The sequence below is a fragment of the Panthera pardus genome, unplaced genomic scaffold, assembly GCF_024362965.1.
Source record: "Panthera pardus isolate Hobbes unplaced genomic scaffold, ASM2436296v1 HiC_scaffold_16, whole genome shotgun sequence".
NCBI classification, from domain to species: domain Eukaryota; kingdom Metazoa; phylum Chordata; class Mammalia; order Carnivora; family Felidae; genus Panthera; species Panthera pardus.
The window spans coordinates 42225564-42245521 of NW_026526721.1; the positions used below are offsets into that span (position 1 = coordinate 42225564).

The 19958-nt window shown below is 34.4% G+C and overlaps 1 protein-coding gene across 4 annotated transcripts in view; it reads left to right on the forward strand.

The window, feature by feature from the left end:
• ARL13B (ADP ribosylation factor like GTPase 13B) overlaps positions 1–14986 on the forward strand; it is a 69188-nt gene extending 54202 nt beyond the window's left edge. For 2 of the 4 annotated variants that reach the window (XM_019429962.2, XM_019429965.2), the window contains 4 exons: positions 125–350; positions 3375–3491; positions 4452–4520; positions 12914–14986. In XM_019429962.2, the coding sequence (XP_019285507.1) occupies positions 125–350; positions 3375–3491; positions 4452–4520; positions 12914–12990 (489 nt within the window). In that variant the 3' untranslated portion in view covers positions 12991–14986. Of the gene's footprint in view, positions 1–124; positions 351–3374; positions 3492–4451; positions 4521–7513; positions 7592–12913 lie in introns of all 4 variants that reach the window. The other 2 variants (XM_019429963.2, XM_019429964.2) reach the window with 2 other exon arrangements.
• Positions 14987–19958: the final 4972 nt, after the last annotated feature.

The window sequence follows — 19958 nt, forward strand, 5'->3', positions numbered from 1 at the left end:
TTTTAATAAAAATATCACAGTGCCCTGAAGTTACAGAATGCGTTTGGATTATTTGATTTCTCCCTTAAAACTGTCTTAGATACACAACTTTTATATTAAAAGTGATATATTTCATTTTTGTTAGAATGAAAGAAAACTTGAAAAAGACAAAAAGAGACACAGTATGGAGAAAGACAGTGATGGCTGCCCCCCGAAACATAAAACGGAGAATGAGCAAATAGAGACACAGAGCCAGATCAGTGACAATAGCCAAAAAAACAATGAGCTTGGAATAGTTGAAAATTATAAAGAGGCATTAACACAGCAGTTGGAGAATGAAGATGATACAGACCAGCGATCATCAGAATCAGGTGACAAATCTAGGTGATAAATATATTAAAATATATATATATATATGTATATATATGTGTATACACACACACACACACACATATATACACAGAGTTTAATGATACATCTATCATTTGTCATGATTATTTTCACAAAAAATGTACTATATTTTTTGTCTCCAAATGCATTATTTATCATGGTTTTCTCATGGTTTTTAGTTTCTCCTTAATTTGCTAACTTATGTTTTTATTCATGATGCCTTAAAATGTGATCCTTTGTGGGGCGCCTGGGTGGCGCAGTCGGTTAAGCGTCCGACTTCAGCCAGGTCACGATCTCGCGGTCCGTGAGTTCGAGCCCCGCGTCAGGCTCTGGGCTGATGGCTCGGAGCCTGGAGCTTGTTTCCGATTCTGTGTCTCCCTCTCTCTCTGCCCCTCCCCCGTTCATACTCTGTCTCTCTCTGTCCCAAAAATAAATAAAAAAAAAACGTTGAAAAAAAAAGAAAAAAAAATGTGATCCTTTGCAATTGAAGTGAATTTCAGCAGAAAATTCTGTTTTCAGTTTTGTTTCATAAATTTGGAATATAGCACATAGTCCCAGGAATCCTTGAAATATATTTAACCTTTAAGGCTCTTTTAGGGAGTTTTATTTGGGTTTTATTTTAAGCTTCATAATACTGCAATCAGTGTCACTTCTTTTATTGACTTGTTATTTCCATAGAATGCAGACCTACTCAGTTGAACATTTTCAAAGTTTTTATTTTATTTACTTTGATAGAGAGAAAGCATGAGTGGGTGAAGGGGGGAGGGATAGAGAGAGAGGAAGAGAGAGAGAATTCCAAACAGGCTCTGTGCGGTCAGTGCAGAGTCCGATGCAGGGCTAGAAGGCAAAACCGTGAGACCATGACCTGAGCCGAAATCAAGAATCGGACATTTAACTGACTAAGCCACCCAGATGCCCCATGAACGTATTTAAAGCCAGTAGCCATTTTCCTACTATTTTAATATTATACAAAATCTTCAGTTCATAATTGCTTTGTTTTCTCTAAGTGGTTTTGTGATTTAACGGGAAGTTCATGTCTTTGGTTTCGTAGACAGCCTGTTTTTGGAATCAGACATCTTGGGATAGAATCGAGATATTTGTTATGTTACAGTGTATTGTTCTTCAGTCTTGGTTTCCTCATCTCTAAGGTGGGGATAAGCATCATATTTTTCCCACAGGGCTTTTAGTACTTATAACAAAAATAACCCTACAGTTCTTCTAGCACGGGGCCTGACGTATGAACTAATAATCATACATCCCTGCAGTTTCTGGCTAGCACTATGGTTCCATTGTATATAAGAATTTTTGTACATACTTGGGGTGCCTCGGTGGCTCAATGGGTTAGGTGTCCGACTGTAATTTCAGCCCAGGTGTGATCTCATGGTTCGGACAGTGTGGAGCCTGCCTGGGATTCTCTCTCTCCTTCCCTCCCTCTAAATAAATAAATAAGGAAATAAATCTTAAAAAAGAATTTTTGTATGGTATCAGAAACATTATAAAAATAAGACCTCAATCCCTGAGGTTCAGATTTAAAAAATTAGATTTGAAAGTTATACCTTTTGTAAGTTGGGAAGTTAGGGCAGCCATATTCATACCCTTGTAGCTCTGTTAACAGAGTTAAACAGAAAGTAGATTTAAAGTGGCCTCCCAATATGTTGAAAGAACTTTGAACAGTTACACATTGTTAAAGAGAAAAATATTTGGCAGATTATTTGAAAGTACGGTGTAGGAAGAAGATCTAAGATAGTCAAACATATAACTATAATAGTAATAAGTAACATTTTTGTGCTTTAGAACCTGGCTTCAGATACCTTAGATTATTTAATGCAGGATTATATTATTTAATGTAAATAACTTTAGGGTATATTATTCCCATTATTTTGAATAGGAAATCAGGGACTTGGAGAGGTTGAGGAGCTTGTTAAGATCATATGTCTTGTCTGTAGCTGGGACAGATCATCTGCCCATTATCCTGTGCTGTTTCATGACCCTGAGCCACTGCCCATCCTGAAATACCATATAGTTCTGGACCTTCTCTTTCCTTTTTCTCATCTGTAAAGCTTACAATTTAATTGTAAAACGATGTCTTTGTTTCTCTGTGGAGTAAGATGTCTCAAATGACACTACTTTATTTAGAAAAAGTATGTGTTTCTAAAAATGTTTATATTTCTCATTGCTTTGTAGATTTCATAATGTTGGTTATTTCTCACATAATAGATAATTCCCAATTTATAAAATGTATTACATACATATAAATTAAGCAGTTTGGTATTGTCACTTAAAATACTTTAGTAACTTTGATGTTTGGTTATTTAACTACATGGCCATACGGTTTACACTGTTAAAATTTACATGTTAATGGCATAGATGTCCTTAAATTGTTTATATGTGCTTAAGTGAGAATCTATAGTTATTTTTTAGAAAGAACACCGATTCTGCAATGTCCAATAATGTGATTTTGGTTACATATATTTATTTATATTGGGCATACCTTGTCTGGGGGTTATTTTAATGGGTAACGTGTTTAAGTTTGATTAGGGTATTTTTTCACATTCAAAGGATTAATTTTGGATTATTTATACCTAGAATCATTCTATATATTCTATTGAGACAAATAAACATCTCTCCCCTTTCCTTGCGCCATTCTGAGTTTCATGAGAATGCCTGGAATTAGACAATTATATTTACTTGATATGACATTTGGAAAAAATACAAGTTACTTTTGGAAATGTGAACTTTTTTTGTATGCTGAATAATCTCTCATAAAACTTAAAATACAGGCTTTTTTCCATTTGTGTCATATTCATTAAGTATTCAATAAGGAATCATTTAAAATTTTATGCTTAGTGAAAGCAGATTCACATTTCATTACTGGTAACAATTTCCAAAGTTTGAAGATCTGTTTTTATGATAATGATAATATCAGTAGTCTAGTTCCATTCTTTTTTATTGTAGAAGTTTACATTTTCTCAGAGGCATATAGTTCAATGTTTATATTCTTATAGATAACAGCAAAAAGAAAACTAAGAAACTAAGAATAAAAAGGAGTCACCGTGTAGAACCTGTTAATACAGATGACTCTGCTCCTAAGAGTCCAACACCACCCCCGCCTCCTCCTCCTGGTGAGTAAATTGATATTGATACTGAATTTAGATTTACTGCTTTAAATGGTAAAGAAAAATAAAGAAATTTTGTAGTTTTATTCAGTATATTTATTTTTGTGTGAATTTATGAAAAGCTCTTTTCTCTCTTTTGCTCAAAATTTATCATTGCTTTTTTAATCAGAAAAAAATGTTTCCTAAAAGCAAAAAAAAAAAAAAAAAAAAGTAAAATTAATAAGGACACTTTACACCAGCACTTTCTAGAATGAATTCAGGTCCTATTTGAAGTATCATTGTCCAGATTTCTGAAAGGAATTTAAGTTTAATGAATGGATGGCTAATGTAAGGTTTTAAATAGTTGAATCTTTCATCCTGAAAGTTAACATTTAAAACCAAGATGTGTGAATTTTTCCAATATATTTCCGACTTACATACTGACCTTCTAAGTTGTTATGAGAATTAAAAGGAATATTGCATGTAAAACACTAAGACATACTAACTGCACAATAATTGTAATTTTTCAGCACTAGGCATAGTACCTCACATACTATACGTGCTCAATAAATATCTGAATGTATATATTTGTGGTGTCCTTTTAGCCCTGTTAGAAGGCTTTAGGTGGTAATATTTTCCTTTGAGAATTATTTCAAGACTCATTTCTAGTATTTCACTTATTAGAAGAAATTTCTTTTAGCCTTGGCTAGAAGCTAGAATAGTAGCCTAAGGTAATTTTTGATGGTGGTGAAGATGCTTATATTTTGAACTAAAGTAAAAACTTAAAAGAGATGTTACCAGCCTATAATTACATTTTTCAATAAAAATTATTTCAAATGCTTTTGTGGTTATTCAGTACTGTGTCATTCAACATACATATATGACCTGGCATCAAATATATACATTCCTGTCAAGGGAGGGAACCTCTCAACAGGCCTAAAGAGACATTGTTTAACAGTGTTTTAAAATGTTTTTCTTTTTCTTTAGTTGGCTGGGGAACCCCCAAAGTCACTAGACTTCCAAAACTTGAGCCTCTTGGTGAAACACGTCATAATGGTAATGCAAAAGGATCAGTTTTAAAATATACATATTAAATCCACTTTTCTTTACCTTGACAAACTTTTATTTTTGGAAGCCTTTCAAATCCACAACCATCCTTTTTCATTATACTTTACTCTTTTTATTTTATTTAATTTTTTTATTCTTTAGTGACTTTTGGCTCTATATAATTTGTTTACTTTGGAATACAGAGGTAAAAATAACCATAGTTTATGTTTATCCATTACATAATTATGTAAATTGTTATGGAATGGGGATAGTTTTAAAGCAATTTAAGTTAAATATGAGAAATTACAATTATCCTTAGTATTAAAAACAGCATTGTCCTGTATATGCTCAGTGTACTCAGTGATAATGCTTCATAATTGTTTTTTGTCTGCTTCCAATAAGTTGACTCAGCTGCTGAATATTGGAATGAAGTAAAAATCAGCACAGTTTGTAAAATCAGAGACTAAATCAGTAAACCAAATGAAGTTCAGCTAAATAGAAAGTTACGAAAGACTTATTGACTCTAGAAAACAGTTTTCTTTGGATGAAATTAACATAAGGTGTAGTCCAGCCAATATATGGCATTAGAAATCCACATTTGGAAAGAGAAAGGGAAGCTGGGTATAGAGAACTGCTTTGTACAACAGGCAGAAGTTCTGATTTCAGACCATCAGGTCAGGCTGTTGCAATAAAATGTTTCCAGAATGCAAAAGTGTAATTATATATAGTGTAGCTCATTAAAGTTCTCCATCAAGAATATCCAGTTCCCAGGGCACCTGGGTGGCTCAGTCGGTTGAGCATCCGACTTCGGCTCAGGTCACGATCTTGCGGTTGACCAGTTCGAGCCCCGCATCAGGCTCTGTGCTGATGGCTCAGAGCCTGGAGCCTGCCTCGGATTCTGCGTCTCCCTCTCTCTCTGCCCCTCTCCCGCTCATGCTCTGTCTCTCTCTGTCTCAAAAATAAATAAACATTAAAAAAATAAATAAATAAAATACCCAGTTCCCTTTTTGATAGCTCTGTTTACCTAATCTAGAACTTGGTTTACTATGGAGATCCATTTACTAGCGGAAAAGAAAAATCAGAAGTTTAGAAAAGCATTATCATGTAACTTGAAATTATATCAAACTGCATAAAATACTTTTTTTTTTTTTCAACGTTTTTTATTTATTTTTGGGACAGAGAGAGACAGAGCATGAACGGGGGAGGGGCAGAGAGAGAGGGAGACACAGAATCGGAAACAGGCTCCAGGCTCCGAGCCATCAGCCCAGAGCCTGACGCGGGGCTCGAACCCACGGACCGCGAGATCGTGACCTGGCTGAAGTCGGACGCTTAACCGACTGCGCCACCCAGGCGCCCCCTGCATAAAATACTTTTATTCAAAGAGTTTTGAAACTGGAATTATGGCTTTGGGTCAGACTGTGAAGTCCCTTACACATATGTTAAGATGTCTGGACTTGTTATAATTTTCCAAGAGACACTATACACTTTTGAACAGGGAAGTAGTGTTACTAGGTGTATTGTTTAGGAAAATAATTTTTTGTCTCAATGGAAAGTACAGACCTGATGGTGGCCACACTTGAGGTCAAGATCCCATCTAGGAGGCTGTTGTAACAGTCACAGTGAGAAGTGAGGTATAGAAATTGGAATGAAGAGTAAAAAATGTACGCAGAAAAAAAATCTTTTTTTTTTTTTAATGATTATTTATTTGAGAAAGAGAGAAACAGAGAGACAGAGACAGAATCTGAAGCAAGCTCCAAGCTGTGAGCTGTCAGCACAGAGCCCAACACGGGGCTCAAATCCACAAGCAGTGAGATCATGACCTAATCCGAATTCTGATGCCTGACTGACTGAGCAACCAGGCACCCTGCAAATATCTTAATTATAGTAATTAATATTTGATGAGTGGATGTATGGGCCGAGGGAGAGAGGAATAGAGGATTATTTATTCAAGGGGCTAGAAGGTTGGTGCTGTCTCTAAGACTGAAAATACCTGAGGAAGGAGATATGGTTTGGAGGTGTCTGTAGGCTTATTTATTTGTAAATGTCTTTTGGCCAATCAGTACCAGAAAGATTCAAGAACTCAGGAGAAAAGAAGGGACCCTGGTGGGTGGAGGGTTTGCAGATGGATTTTTTTTTTTTTTCAGTTGTTATCACACAGTATGAAATCTTTGCCTGTATTAGATGCTTTGTAATCATTTACTGAATGAATGTGGGAAGGAATGATAGTTTCTTGTTTCTGAGAGAAATTTTATAGAATGAAGAGAAAAGAAGTAATGGTAGCATGCAAGGGGAAGCTAGTTAAGGGAGAGTGGAAAAAGGTCAAAAATGGGTTGAGAAGGTTGTTTTGTTTTGTTCATCCTCACTTTCCTGTGTTTGTTTTAAAATTAGAACTCATGAGAAAGAATTGTAATAAATCAGCTAAGTTTAAGATCACCATATTCCAATAATTTAGTTAATTTTCAGTATGTATCAATAAATGTAGCTTCCCAGAGCAGAGAAGAAAACACTGTAACTTCACAAGTTTTAAAATATTTTTATTGTTTCTTTCCCATAAGTTAGAAATTTTGTTTAATCTTTATGTATTTTTGACAGAGAGAGCGAGTGAGCGCACATGCATAAGCAGGGGAGGGTCAGAGAGAGAGAGAAAAGGAGACTCAGAATCTGAAGCAGGCTCCAGGCTCTGAGCTGTCAGCACAGAGCCCGACACGGGGCTTTGGCTCTAATCCATGAACTGTGAGATCATGACCTGAGCTGAAGTCAGACACTCAACCAACTGAGCCACCCAGGTGCCCCTTTCCCATAAATTTTAAATCTAAGTATACATAACCTGGGTTAAAAAAAAAAAAAAAAAAAAGTACAATCAACTGCTTTCATTAATAGGGAAGAAAACAGGTATAATTAAAAATTGTAATAAAAATAATTTTTTAAGGTTTATCATAAGATCTTCATCTGAGATGCTGATAGCTGCAAATTTTAAAATTGCATTCTCTTCTTTTCTCTAGCTTGGTACACATTTCTTTGCACTTGGTTAATGGCAAGTAAACAAAAGATACATGATGAACTAGAGTAGTAATTAAAAGGTAACTGCTATTGGCTTGGTACTTAAAACTTACTCGGTTGGAAAACAATTTTTTATAGTTATATTGGGAATTTTTAAGGCAAATTCTTACTTGTTCTTTGATAATAGACATTTACCTTGATAGCAATTTCATTTTACTTTTCTAATGTCTATAATGCTTGCTCAGCGTAATAGTTAAGACAGGCATTGAGAAAAGAGACTTAAAAAGAGAATGTGTATTTACTATGTAAACACTCTCAATCCATACTTCATTAACATGTATCGTACATTATGGGAAATATATCAAGGATTCTGTTAGCTAAAAATACCAAATGCACTAAAGAATATTTCATATCTTAAAATGTGAATGAAGATAAAGTTTTGTATGTAGTTTTACTACTCTTCAGTTTCATGTTTAAAAACTTTGACGCTCTTTATAAAAATGTGTTAGCAATTAAGTTGATCCTATCAGTTGGGCACTAACATCAACATATATTCCCTACATTTAAGACAATAAGAAACCTACTTTGTATGAATGATTTTATTTCCTGGCAAAGAAATAATACAAAATGAATTGTAAAAATAAAATAATTTCTTGGGAGGGAAAAAGATATTTTCTTGCCATGTGTATGTGATTTTTCTTTGTAGGAGGGTACTTTTTTTTTAATGTTTATTTTTTGAGAGAGCATGAGTGGGGGAGGGATAGAGAGGGGGGACATAGGAGCTGAAGTGAACTCTGCACTGACAGGCTGACAGCAGCGAGCCCAATATGGAGCTCGAGTTCATGAACCCTGAGATCATGACCGGAGCCGAAGTCGGATGTTCAACAGACTGAGCCACCCAGGAACCCCTGGAGTTTTGGTTGTTTAATAAACTTAAATATACCATATTAGAAACTATATTCACTCTGGTTTAATTGTGAGTTCTGTTAATGTATTAAAATTCTCATTAATTTTGAAAATAAGAAATAAGAAAAGTCATACTTGAAATTTATCAAAAATAATTGTTTTAATTTAAATAATAACAATGATATAGCAATAATATTAATGGTATGCTCTGTGTTCCTGGTTTGTTGCTAAGCACTTCAGGTACCATTATCTCATTTTCATTCTCCTAAAAGCCTTGTAAGATGGGCAGTGATATCCCCATTTTTTTGCACAGGGAACCTATACCCCGAGGTCACGTAGCTACCAAGTAGCAATATTAGGATTTGAACTTAGTTGTGTCCAGCTTTCAAATCCATACCTTTCTTAATTCATTATGTTATACTATTACATTAAGATTTATTAGGGTATCCTTGCAGCTTACTGGTTGCTTTGAATTTGTAGTTGCTTGAAAAGCCATTTTCTGCTGACACATTTTTATATTTAAAGTGTTCTTGTAGATAGCCTATAGTTGGATCGTACTTTTTGATCCTCTCTGACTGTCTGCCTTTTAATTGTTGAATTTGGACCATCCAGCATTCAAAGTGATTATTGGTATAGCTGGATTAATACCTACCATATCCATTACTGTTTTCTATGTGTTGCCCTCATTCTTTGTTCCTATTTTTGTCTTTCACTCTTTTTCAGCCTTTTGTCGTTTTATTCATTTATTTAGTTATTTGAAATGTTTATTTATTTTGAGAGAGAGAGTCCATGTGCACAAGTGGGGACAGGCAGAGAGAAAGGGAGAATCCCAAGCAGGCGCTGCGTTGATAGCCCTGACACAGGGCTCAGTCTCATTAACCATGAGATCATGATCTGAGCCAAAATTAAGAGTAGGATGCTTAACCGACTGAGCTGCCCAGGCGTCCCTGCATATTTTGGTTTTAATTGAGCATTTTATATGATTCCATTTTCTCTCCTTTCTTAGCATATCGGGTATACTAATTTTTTTTTTTTTTTTTTTTTTTTTTTTTTTTTTTTACCGTTTTTACTGGCTTCTCTAGAGTTTGCATTTACATTTACAACCAATCCAAGTCCACTTTCAAATAACACTATATTATTTAATGGGTACTTGAAGTACCTACAGTAATAAAATAATCTTAATTCCTTTCTCCTGTTCTTTGTGCCTTGATGTCATTCATTTGACGTATATATATAAGCATGCATAAGTGTATATATGTATGTATACATACATTCATAAGATAAATATGTTTATATACATAAATACATTGAACAAACTTTTATAGATCATTTAAGAATAAGAGAAATGTGTTTTCATTTTACTTTTACTTATTTCTTCAATGCTTTTTCTTTATGTAGATCTGAGTTTCTGACCTATATTATTTTCCTTCTTTCTAAGGAACTAATTTTTGCATTTCTTGCAAGGCAAGTCTACTCGCAATAAATTCCCTCAGTTTTTGTTTGAGAAAGTCTTTATTTTTCCTTTACTTTTTAAGGGCAGTTTTGCAGGGTACAGAATTTTAGGTGGGTGTGTTTTTTTTCCTCTAAATATTTTAAATATTTCACTTTACTTTCTTCTTGCTTGCACGGTGTTTTAGGAAAAGTTGGATGTAATTCTTATCTTGGATCCTTTGTTGGAAAGGTGTTTTTTTTTTTTCTGGCTTCTTTCAGGATTTTTAATTTTCTTTTATTTTCTGTAATTTGAAAATGATGTGCTTATATGTGATTCATTTGGCATATATCCTGCTCAGTGTTCTCTGGATTCCTGGATCTGTGCTCTGATGTCTGACATTAATTTGGGAAAAGGCTTAGTCTTTGTTGCTTCAAATATTGCTTCTGTTCTTTTTTCTTTCTTCTTCTGATACTCCCATTATAAATAAGGTGTGCCTTTTGTACTTGTCCCACAGTTCTTGGATGTTCTCTTGTTTTGTTTTTCCAGTCTTTTTTCTCTTTGCTTTTCAGTTTTTGAGGATTTTATTGATTTATCCTCAAGCTCAGAGGTTCTTGCCTCAGTTGCATCCAGTCTACTAATAAGCCTATCTCAGGCATCCTTCATTTCTGTAACAGTGGGGGGTTTTTTTGGTTCTTTTTTAGGATTTCTATCTGTCTGCTTACATTGCCATCTGTTCCCGCATGCTACTTATCCATGAAAGCCCTTAGTCTATTAATCATAGTTGTTTTAAATTCCTGGCCTGATAATTCCAACATTCCTGCCACATCTTTTGCTGATGTTTGATCTAACTCTTCAAATTCTGGGTGTTTTGCCTTTTTGAATGCCTTGTATTATTTTATTATTATTATTATTATTTTTTTTGATAGCCTGACATGATGTCCCAGGTGAAAAGAACTGTTACAAATTGGCATTTAGTAATATGGTAGTGATGTGTGGTGGAAGAAGTGTTCTATATGCCTATGATTAGATCTTAGTCTTTTAGTGAGCCTGTGCCTCTGGACTATGAACTTCACAAAAGTTTCTCAGTTTTTTTTTCTGCTGAAAAGGAATGCACAGAATGGATAGAGCCAGCTGGAATTGGTGATTTCCTTCCTGAGATCAGTTAGGGTTTGATAATACCCCACTAGGTTAGGCTCTGGTTAACTAGTTTCTCCTGACAGCAGGTCTTGTGCCCCAGAACAGAGTGCCATGGGGTATTTCTAAATGGTTTCTTTTCCCCTCTCTTGCCAGAAGCAGGAGGGGACTTTTCTCCCGTATTTATTGTGGGAATTTGTTCAAGTTCCTAGAGATAAATCTCACAGTATTGTGGAGATCCTCTTATGACTTAGTCCCCCTGGAGTCTTTTATTCTCAGACTTCTGTGTACTAAGCCTCCAGCAGTTCATCACTACAGTTCGGGTTTTCTTACCGGGCACTGGTTTCCTCCACAGATTCTATTCATGAATGTCTGCTCTGATAAACTGAGACTCCCTATATTTGCCAGTTTGTCTTTGGTATTGGGGCAGTGGTTTGTCTTATGACTTACCCCCCTTAAGGATCTGAGACAAATTGTTGTTTTTTTTTTTTAGTCTGTTCAGCTTTTTTTACTTCTTGTAGCATGCAGTGGTGACTTCTAATCTCCTTAAATGCTGTTATGACTTTGTTAAATTGACATTTGTTAAGTAGGGCCCCTGCGTGCTAGATGGTAAGCCTTGGTTCAAAAAGACCACAAGAGAAATCAAAGTGGGAGAAATTTATTACTCACAGGTTCTGGAGGAAGTATATGGCATACCTTGAGGGTTCTACAGGGGGAGATCAAGGCAGGTTACAAGCAGAGAGACCTGTAGGAACTGGGGGACATGCTAAGGCCAGTTTCGTGAATTCAAAACAAAAGAGTGTAGAAGCTCCACCATAGTCTTACCTCACGGAAGGCCCTGGAAGGTGAGGGAGACTGTTGGTCACAAAGGGCATTGGGGAAGTCATATCAGGAACTTACATTTACTTGTGACCTTGCAGGCTCTTATCTAGGGCATGTGCTTGTTTGCATGAGGGGCTAGTTAGCCAAACTCTCCACATATGTGAAACTGGAAACAGACCTGTAACACATTTTTAATATATTTATTTCAAGTGATCCTAAAAATCTTTGCTTCTAGAATAATTTTAAGGTAATAGGCTAGGAAAGAATTACTTCCTGAAGGTTTACATATTCTTAAATTTTTAAAAATGTTTTATTTATTTTTGAGAAAGAGGGAAAGAGAGAGACAGAGTGTGAGTGGGGAGGGGCAGAGAGAGAGAGGGAGACACAGAATCCAGAACAGGCTCTAGGCTCTGAGCTGTCAGCAAGAGCCCGATGCAGGGCTTGAACTCATGAACCCTGAGATCATGACCTGAGCTGAAGTCAGATGCGCAACCGACTGAGCCACCCAGATGCTCCTGAAGGTTTACATATTCTCTTAAATTTAAGCCAATTTATAATTAAGGGACAGAAACTTGTTAAGAAATATAAAATAAGATTTTCTTTGTATCAGATATGTCTTGAATCACTGACTAATAGTAAATCATCATTGTAAAAGATTACGACTTACCAGAAAACTAAGATAATTAACTCTTTTCCCAAAATACCTAGAAGTAATAGCCATTGGATGAGAACATGGATTATACACATACTGACTTACCAGGGCCTTGGCAACACTTTCCATAGATTTTGAATATTTGTTATTTGTTTGTTCTAATGCAAATGAATGTGTGATTGGAAATAACAATTTGATATAGCTTTTTATTAAATCAAGTGGAGATTAATTTATGACCTAGAGTCAGGAATTTATCCTACTGGTTGTGTTTTGAATCTATTCAAGTTTTCTGGAATTTTGACTTTTTTTTTTTCTCTATTTTCCTCACCTGTTGTTGCTCCTGCCAAGTCAGAGTGCTCTACTCTTTTAAAGTGTTGGTTGGTAAATAATGAATTGTATCAAAAATTTTGATTTACCACATTTGTTTTATATTTTTGGTATCCCTTCTTTTCTTAGATTTCTATGGGAAGCCACTGCCTCCCCTGTCTGCGCGACAGAGGCCTAACAGTGATGCTCATGATGTGGTTTCATAACCGAGTCATGTGATGAGCTTTTTAAAGATCTGCAAGATCAACTAGAAGACCTTCCTTCTCAAAGAAGAAAAACCCTAAGCATTGATGACTGGGGCAAGATAACCATAGTGATTTCAGTGAGATAAATAGCCAAAGACCTGGCTGATATGACAATTATCCATGTTATTCATGGTTTAAAAAAAAAGGAAGGAAAATGACCAATAGATGGGATGAGCATTTGAATCAAGTTAGCAGGAGTTACTGTTGACTCTGGTTTTTACAGTCCTGCTCATGGGCATATTCCTGAAGGAAAACCTCTTCAGAAAAAGAGCCAATGGACTCTGCACACTTTCTTTACTATATGTTTAATAGTCTTTATTATTGTATCCTAAACATTTTTTGTAAGATACATGTGCATGGAAGGGGAACTCTTGGGAATTTATAACCTAAGTTTTTAACTTTTTATATTTTTCTAAAACTTATAAGAATTTTAATTATTATGATATTGACTGTGCACTTTTCTATAGATGCTTTGTTTAAATTGTGTCTGGAAATGGAGTTGATTTACTTGACAAACATGAACTACACAAACAGGACATATTTATATGGTTTAAGGTATATTTCATAATAGTATTGTTCTTGAAGTGTACATTCTAATTTTACCTAATTTTAAAATAATGCCTTTTAAAAATAGATTCTTAGATCTTTACTCTACCAAATTATATTATTTGAAAACACTACCCAAGGAGAGTTCAATTTTTTTGCCATTTGCTTTTTTTTTGTTTTTTTGGTTTTTTTTTTGGTGATTATCACAATAAATCAAGGAGACTTGAAATACTTTTTTGACCTATATGCTTTTTAAATGAATAAAAATGTTATGTGAGATATTATTAAAATTCCTAATGAACACCTCTTTTATAAGATAGACCTTTTCAGACCAGGATGCTCCTTGTCCCCCCCCTCATTCTATCAGAAGCTTCAATCACTCTTTTAGGTTATTCTAATTGTTTTGTGCCTTGGAAATAAAGGCAGAAAGACTGAAAAAGCCACTGTAAGTACAGAGACTTGTGTTTTATAACCAGGAAATGCTTGGGAACTAATCAATAAGAATAAAATTGTTGGCTTAAAATTACTAAATAATTCCAAAATAATTTCTCAATTTAAAATAATAGCACTTTTCTTGCAGTAAAAAATGGCATCTGTAGAATTCTCTACTTGTCTGGCATTTAGACAAGCTTTTAGAAATATACTTTGAGTAATAGATTCATAATGTTGCATTTAATTGAAAGTGTACGTTTATATCAAGGTGAAAATGCAATATGAAAATACAATATGAATCCTTATCACCTTGTTAAAATTGGTAAGTTGGGTAACTTGTACTGACAGCAGACATATACTAGTATCTAACAATAATAAGATTAAGTAGGTCTAAGGCAGTTTAATATGGTTATTTACTTTAAAAGTTTAACTTTGGAGCATCATATTTTAGTCATATTTTATAACAACCTAAATTTGATAAATGGCTGAAATGTAAGGAAAAGCAACACAAGAAGGCAGAATGTAAATTTTGAATTGGATTTTAGAGAAAAACTTGTTTGTACATCTTTTTGGCTCCTTTTTGTAACATTTACATTTAGTCATTTTTAAAAAAAAAACTGAACTTTTACTTTTGCCATCTTTTAAATTTTCATCTAGTTTGAGAATAAATAAAGGTTAAATTTTTTTGTTTCCTACCAGTGATTACTGTAGTGTACAGTAATTACTGAGTTCATTTATTAGAAATGAATAAAAATGATTTTGAAATTAAATATATGATAAAGTGAAATAAATGTTTTATATCTCTCTCTCAAAAAAGTAATTTGTATTCTTAAAGCATTCTAAAAATATTTTAAAAGAAGTTTTGTAAATCCATGTTGCTTTTAACAAGTAAATGCCTATTTTGTTATATGCTGTATTTTTATTCATAATCATCATGAATTATGACATTTTCACACAATAAAAATAATTTATATCAGTATCCTGCTTTGCTTTTCATTTGATAAATTTAAATGATTTCTTTTTGGTAATAAAATAGAAAAGGATTTTTCGAATATGACTTTTGGAAGAAATTTTAAGTCAATAGATTAAAATAATGATATTTATATGGAACCTTTTTTCTGCACACAAGTTTTTATGTTTGTAGAAAAGAATATTGTCATTTTAAAGGCAGTTAAAAATAACATCATATCACTTTATGATTCTAGATGATCCAATGTCTGTATTTTGTTAAAGCTGCTACTGATCCAAAGATAATATTTTTACTTATTTCAAAAATAATTACTTATTGCATAGTTCTTTATGCAAAAGGCATACATAACATATATCCAATATCATAAGTGATTCTAACTATGACACTATGATAGCAGCACTAGAAAAAAATGTTCCAAAACATTAATAATGAATTTTTTTAGAGTTATTGGTTGTGTGTTTTCCTCAATTTTTCAGACTAATTTTTAAAATTTTGCTTACTTTTATCATGGGAGAATCAAACTTACAATTTTGTAAAAATTAAGTGCCATGTTTTCTGCAAGCTTAAAATTAAATGGTCTTTTAAGTGTCAAATGAAAGACTTAATATATAAAATTTATTTTGAATAGCCCAGAAACATAGAATGTGCCATTATATTTGCAGCTGATCTCTTACTAAGTATTCTTTTACTAGGACAATATTTTATTTTATTTGATACTTAGTTCTATGTACTATGTCTTTCATATTATTCACTTTCTCCTGTTCTGCACTAATCTAATACTTCTAGGTGTCAAAAGCTTATCAAAAATGAAACTGCTTATATAAATAAAGCTGTCGCTTATAAACTTTATTATCCTTGGCTTTGAATACTTAAGTTTTCTCTATGTGGAGTAGACTTTGCAAGTGAGATTCTGCTACTACTATTTATCAAGAAAATATTCCATCTGATCCAAAAAACAGATTCAGATATTTCAAGACTTACTTTCAAGTATGATTATAAATTATCAAAATAACAATAATGCATTGGCTTTGTGGACACACTAATGGAAGCCTTTTGCAGGGGGAGAGGGGAGATAGGAAATCAGAAATGAATTGCCTTTATTTTTACTTAATTTTTTAAATGTTTATTTTTGAGAGAGAGAGTGCATGTGCACATGAGGGAGAGGCAGAGAGAGGGAGAGAGAATCCCAAGCAGGCTCCTTGCTGTCAGCTCAGAGCTAGAGGACGAGAGACTTGATCTCAGAACCACCGTGAGATCAGGACCTGATCCAAAATCAAGAGTTGGTCACTCAACCATGTAAACCACCCAGGTGGCCCAGAAATGAATTTCCTCTCATGAAGGAAAGCTGTTTATAATTGAAGGAAAAATAGGAATGTAATTATTTGCTTGTTTAGAGCCTGAGTTGTAAATTCTTTCTGTGTGCTGATGAGGAAACAGAATTTATGATCTAGGTAAATGAGTAAGTGGTCTCCATATTTTTATGACACCTCTTTTCCAGTAAATATTTAAGTTATTGTATTTGGTAGATCTGCCATAACATGTATCGAAGGCTTGGTGGATCAAACAACAGAAATTAATTTTCTCACAGTTCTGAAGTCTGAAAGTCCAAGATCAGTCTGGAACCTTGTTGGCAGGATTGGTTTCTTCTGAAACGTAACTCCTTGGCTTATAGATGGCCTCCTTTTCCCTGTTTCTTCACATGGTCTCTATACTGTGTGTGTTTATTCTTAGCATCTCAGCCTGTTTAAATTTCCTATTTTTATAAAGATACCAGTCAGATTATATTAGGACCCACCCTAAAGGCCTCTTTTAACTTACTCACCTCTGGAAAGAGTATTTCTAAATAGTCACATTCTGAGATACTGGGGCTTAGGGCTTCAACATACGAATTTTGAAGGGATAAGTTTCAGCTCCTAACAGTTATATACATGTTTGGCTGTACTTTGTACATGTACCTCTCCCTAATTTTTTTTAAGTTTTTATAAAGTTAAATAAAAATACAAGTTATATTTACTTCCCAGTCCCAGTGGATTGTTTGTACATACCACTTTGGGGACCAAAATAATAAAATGAGAGTCTCTGCTAATTAGCTACTCTCCTGAGGTGAAATTTCAAGATTGCCTCTAACTATGCTTTGTTCTCTTGCTTTGATTGTGAATTTCTCTGTTTTGTTTTTCTGCCATTCATTGTAAGGAGCTAATGGTCTTTTGGTATTAGATCATTTTACTGGAAAGCCTGTCTTTACCTTTTTGACACACAAACCTCTCTACAAACATGAGGGTTTTGAGAAATGTTTTATGTAAATATGAAAATTCATAAAACATACAGAAGCCTATAAAGTATACCTATGCTGAAACACTTTTTTAAAATCTTTATTTGTTTTTGAGAGAGAGACAGAGAGAGACAGAGCCTGAGCGGGGAGGGCAGAGAGAGTGAGACACAGAATCCAAAGCAGGCTCCAGGCTCTGAGCTCGATGTGGGGCTCAAAGTCAGGAGCTGTGAAATCATGACCTGAGCCGAAATCAGCCGCTCAATCGACTGGACCACCCAGATGCCCACTGAAACAGTTCTTATATCAAATGGCTTTGTGATAAAATTGCTTAGATATGTAAAAATTCCTTTCCTGCCCAGTGTAGGTCCTTATTAAGTTGCTTTATTCTTTACTACTAATAATAAAATATATAATTGCTGGTATTTGTGTCAGCTCAATTTGTTATATCTGCAGTGATTTAAAACAAGTCTGCTAACAGTTTCTATTTTTAAAATTCAGTGTGGAGCTTTGTTTATTCTTCAGTAGCTATTTGGTGTGAGATAGGGGAAGTCCACTAACATTCTCATGATACATTAATGTTGATTCTAGATAGAGTAATGGGTTAAATATTAAACTGTAAAGAAAAAAAAAAGAGAGGAAGAAACAAATAATAGCTTGCCTCTGTGAGAAGAAATTTCCAAGCCAAAAAGCAATGGAATCAATTACAAAATCAATTGCATAAAACTTTAAAGTATTTCCACATTTAAAGTCAAAGGATTGTAAGAAAAAATGGGAAAGTACTTGAAAATGTGATATGGTTAACACTCTAATATAAATAAAAATAGCACTCAGGCATCTATAGGTAAGTGGACATGAGGTGATATTTACAAAAGAAATATAATAACTAATGAGATTTGAAGACCTCAAATTAAGGACATAATAAAAAAATTTATAAGGCTATCAGACATGCAAAGAAACATGAACAAAACTGTTGATCCATAGTAAGGGGGTAGCTAGTGTAGTAACGTCCATACCTTGGAATACTGTGCAACTTTTAGAAATGATGTATATGAAGAATTTTTAATATAAGAAAATGCTTATAAAAACAGAGGATACATTATACATATTGTTTGATAAACCTTGAAAATGCAGGGGCGCCTGGGTGGCTCAGTCGGTTAAGCATCCGACTTTGGCTCATGTCATGATCTCGCGGTTTGTGAGTTCCAGCCCCGTGTTGGGCTCTGCTGACAGCTCAGAGCCTGGAGCCTGCTTTGGATTCTGTGTCTCCCTCTCTCTCTGCCCCTCCCCTGCTCATGCTCTGTCTCTCTCTGTCTCAAAAATAAAAAACGTTTAAAAAAATTTTTTTAAATGCATAAAATTAGAGGAATACACCAATATAACAATAGTGATGATCTCTAATGGCATCATGCCCATTTTTCATTCTCATAGGCTTTTGTTTTTACATTTTCTTCGGTAATCATTAGCTTACTTAATATCAGAAAATAGAAACATGCTAAAAAAGTAAAAATATAATAGAACCAATATGACCTCTTTCTAAGCGTTACACATCCCCTTTCCCTAATAGAAATAAAGTATATGATTTCTACTACCTCCTTAAAAGTCTTGACAATGTCTATTTTGCAAATATACTACCACATTAATTCATTAGATGCAGGATTCTGTAATGAGCACAGAAAAAATATAAAATCTCAAATATAGAGGCTGAAAGGTAGACTAATGACTTTTCCCTACACAACAAACTGCATTTAATCACTTGGCTCAATACTATAATTTTCTTCTGCACCAAATCTAAATGTATTTTTAGAATATGAATTCAAATGCATTATTAGATTTAAAAAGGGGGGATGTGTAAATAAGTAAATATATTAAGCTTCTAATCACATTAGAGGTGATAAAAATTTTCATTTTACACTGTGCTAGGATTTATACTTGTGATATATGCCTATACTGACATTTTGAGCATCAGAGGTCTCAAAATGATGATGCTCATTAGATACCAGGGACCATATGAAGCCCTGATTTCCTGATGAATTGTTGATTGCTGTTACAAGGGAGCAACTGAATAGTAACACTAAAAGAGCAAATAAACTGGGTGTAAAACCTTCCTCAGAACCAGTAACACTGCCCCTAGTAAAAGTGGGTGGGAGGCTAGTGTGTAGGGTCATCTTGGTCTTGAGGCATTTGGTATCAGAACGTGATGATAACACTCTCGAAGATCATGAGAGTGAAGAGAATACATAGCAGCAGCTAACATTTGGGCATTTACTGTTTCCTCCTCTTTGTGCTAAATGCTTTACCGTATTTCAGTTAATAATTTAACCCTCCCTGTTAAAAGAGATTATCCCAATTGACCATCTCGAGGAAATAGGTGCCTTAATTTCTTCATCATATCCATCCCTTTTACCCTGAGTTCTGAATATCTGAGCTAAGTGTGAGGGTCATCAAACTTGGTAGATTAATGCAGTAACTATCTTAGCTCCTGAGAACATTTTTCAACAATGATCATTATACAAATCCTAACAGTAACAAAGACACCTTTTCCTTTTCTTTCTTTCGTCTTTTTTTTTTTTTTTAAACTGAGCGGCAAGCACACAGCAATCCGTTTAATGTGAAAGGTTCAACTTGAAGCTCTGGCCTCTCAAGGCTCCGCCCCAGGATCTAGCCACGCCCCTGGGAGTAAGTAAGGCCTTTACCTGCCTCCCGAGGAAG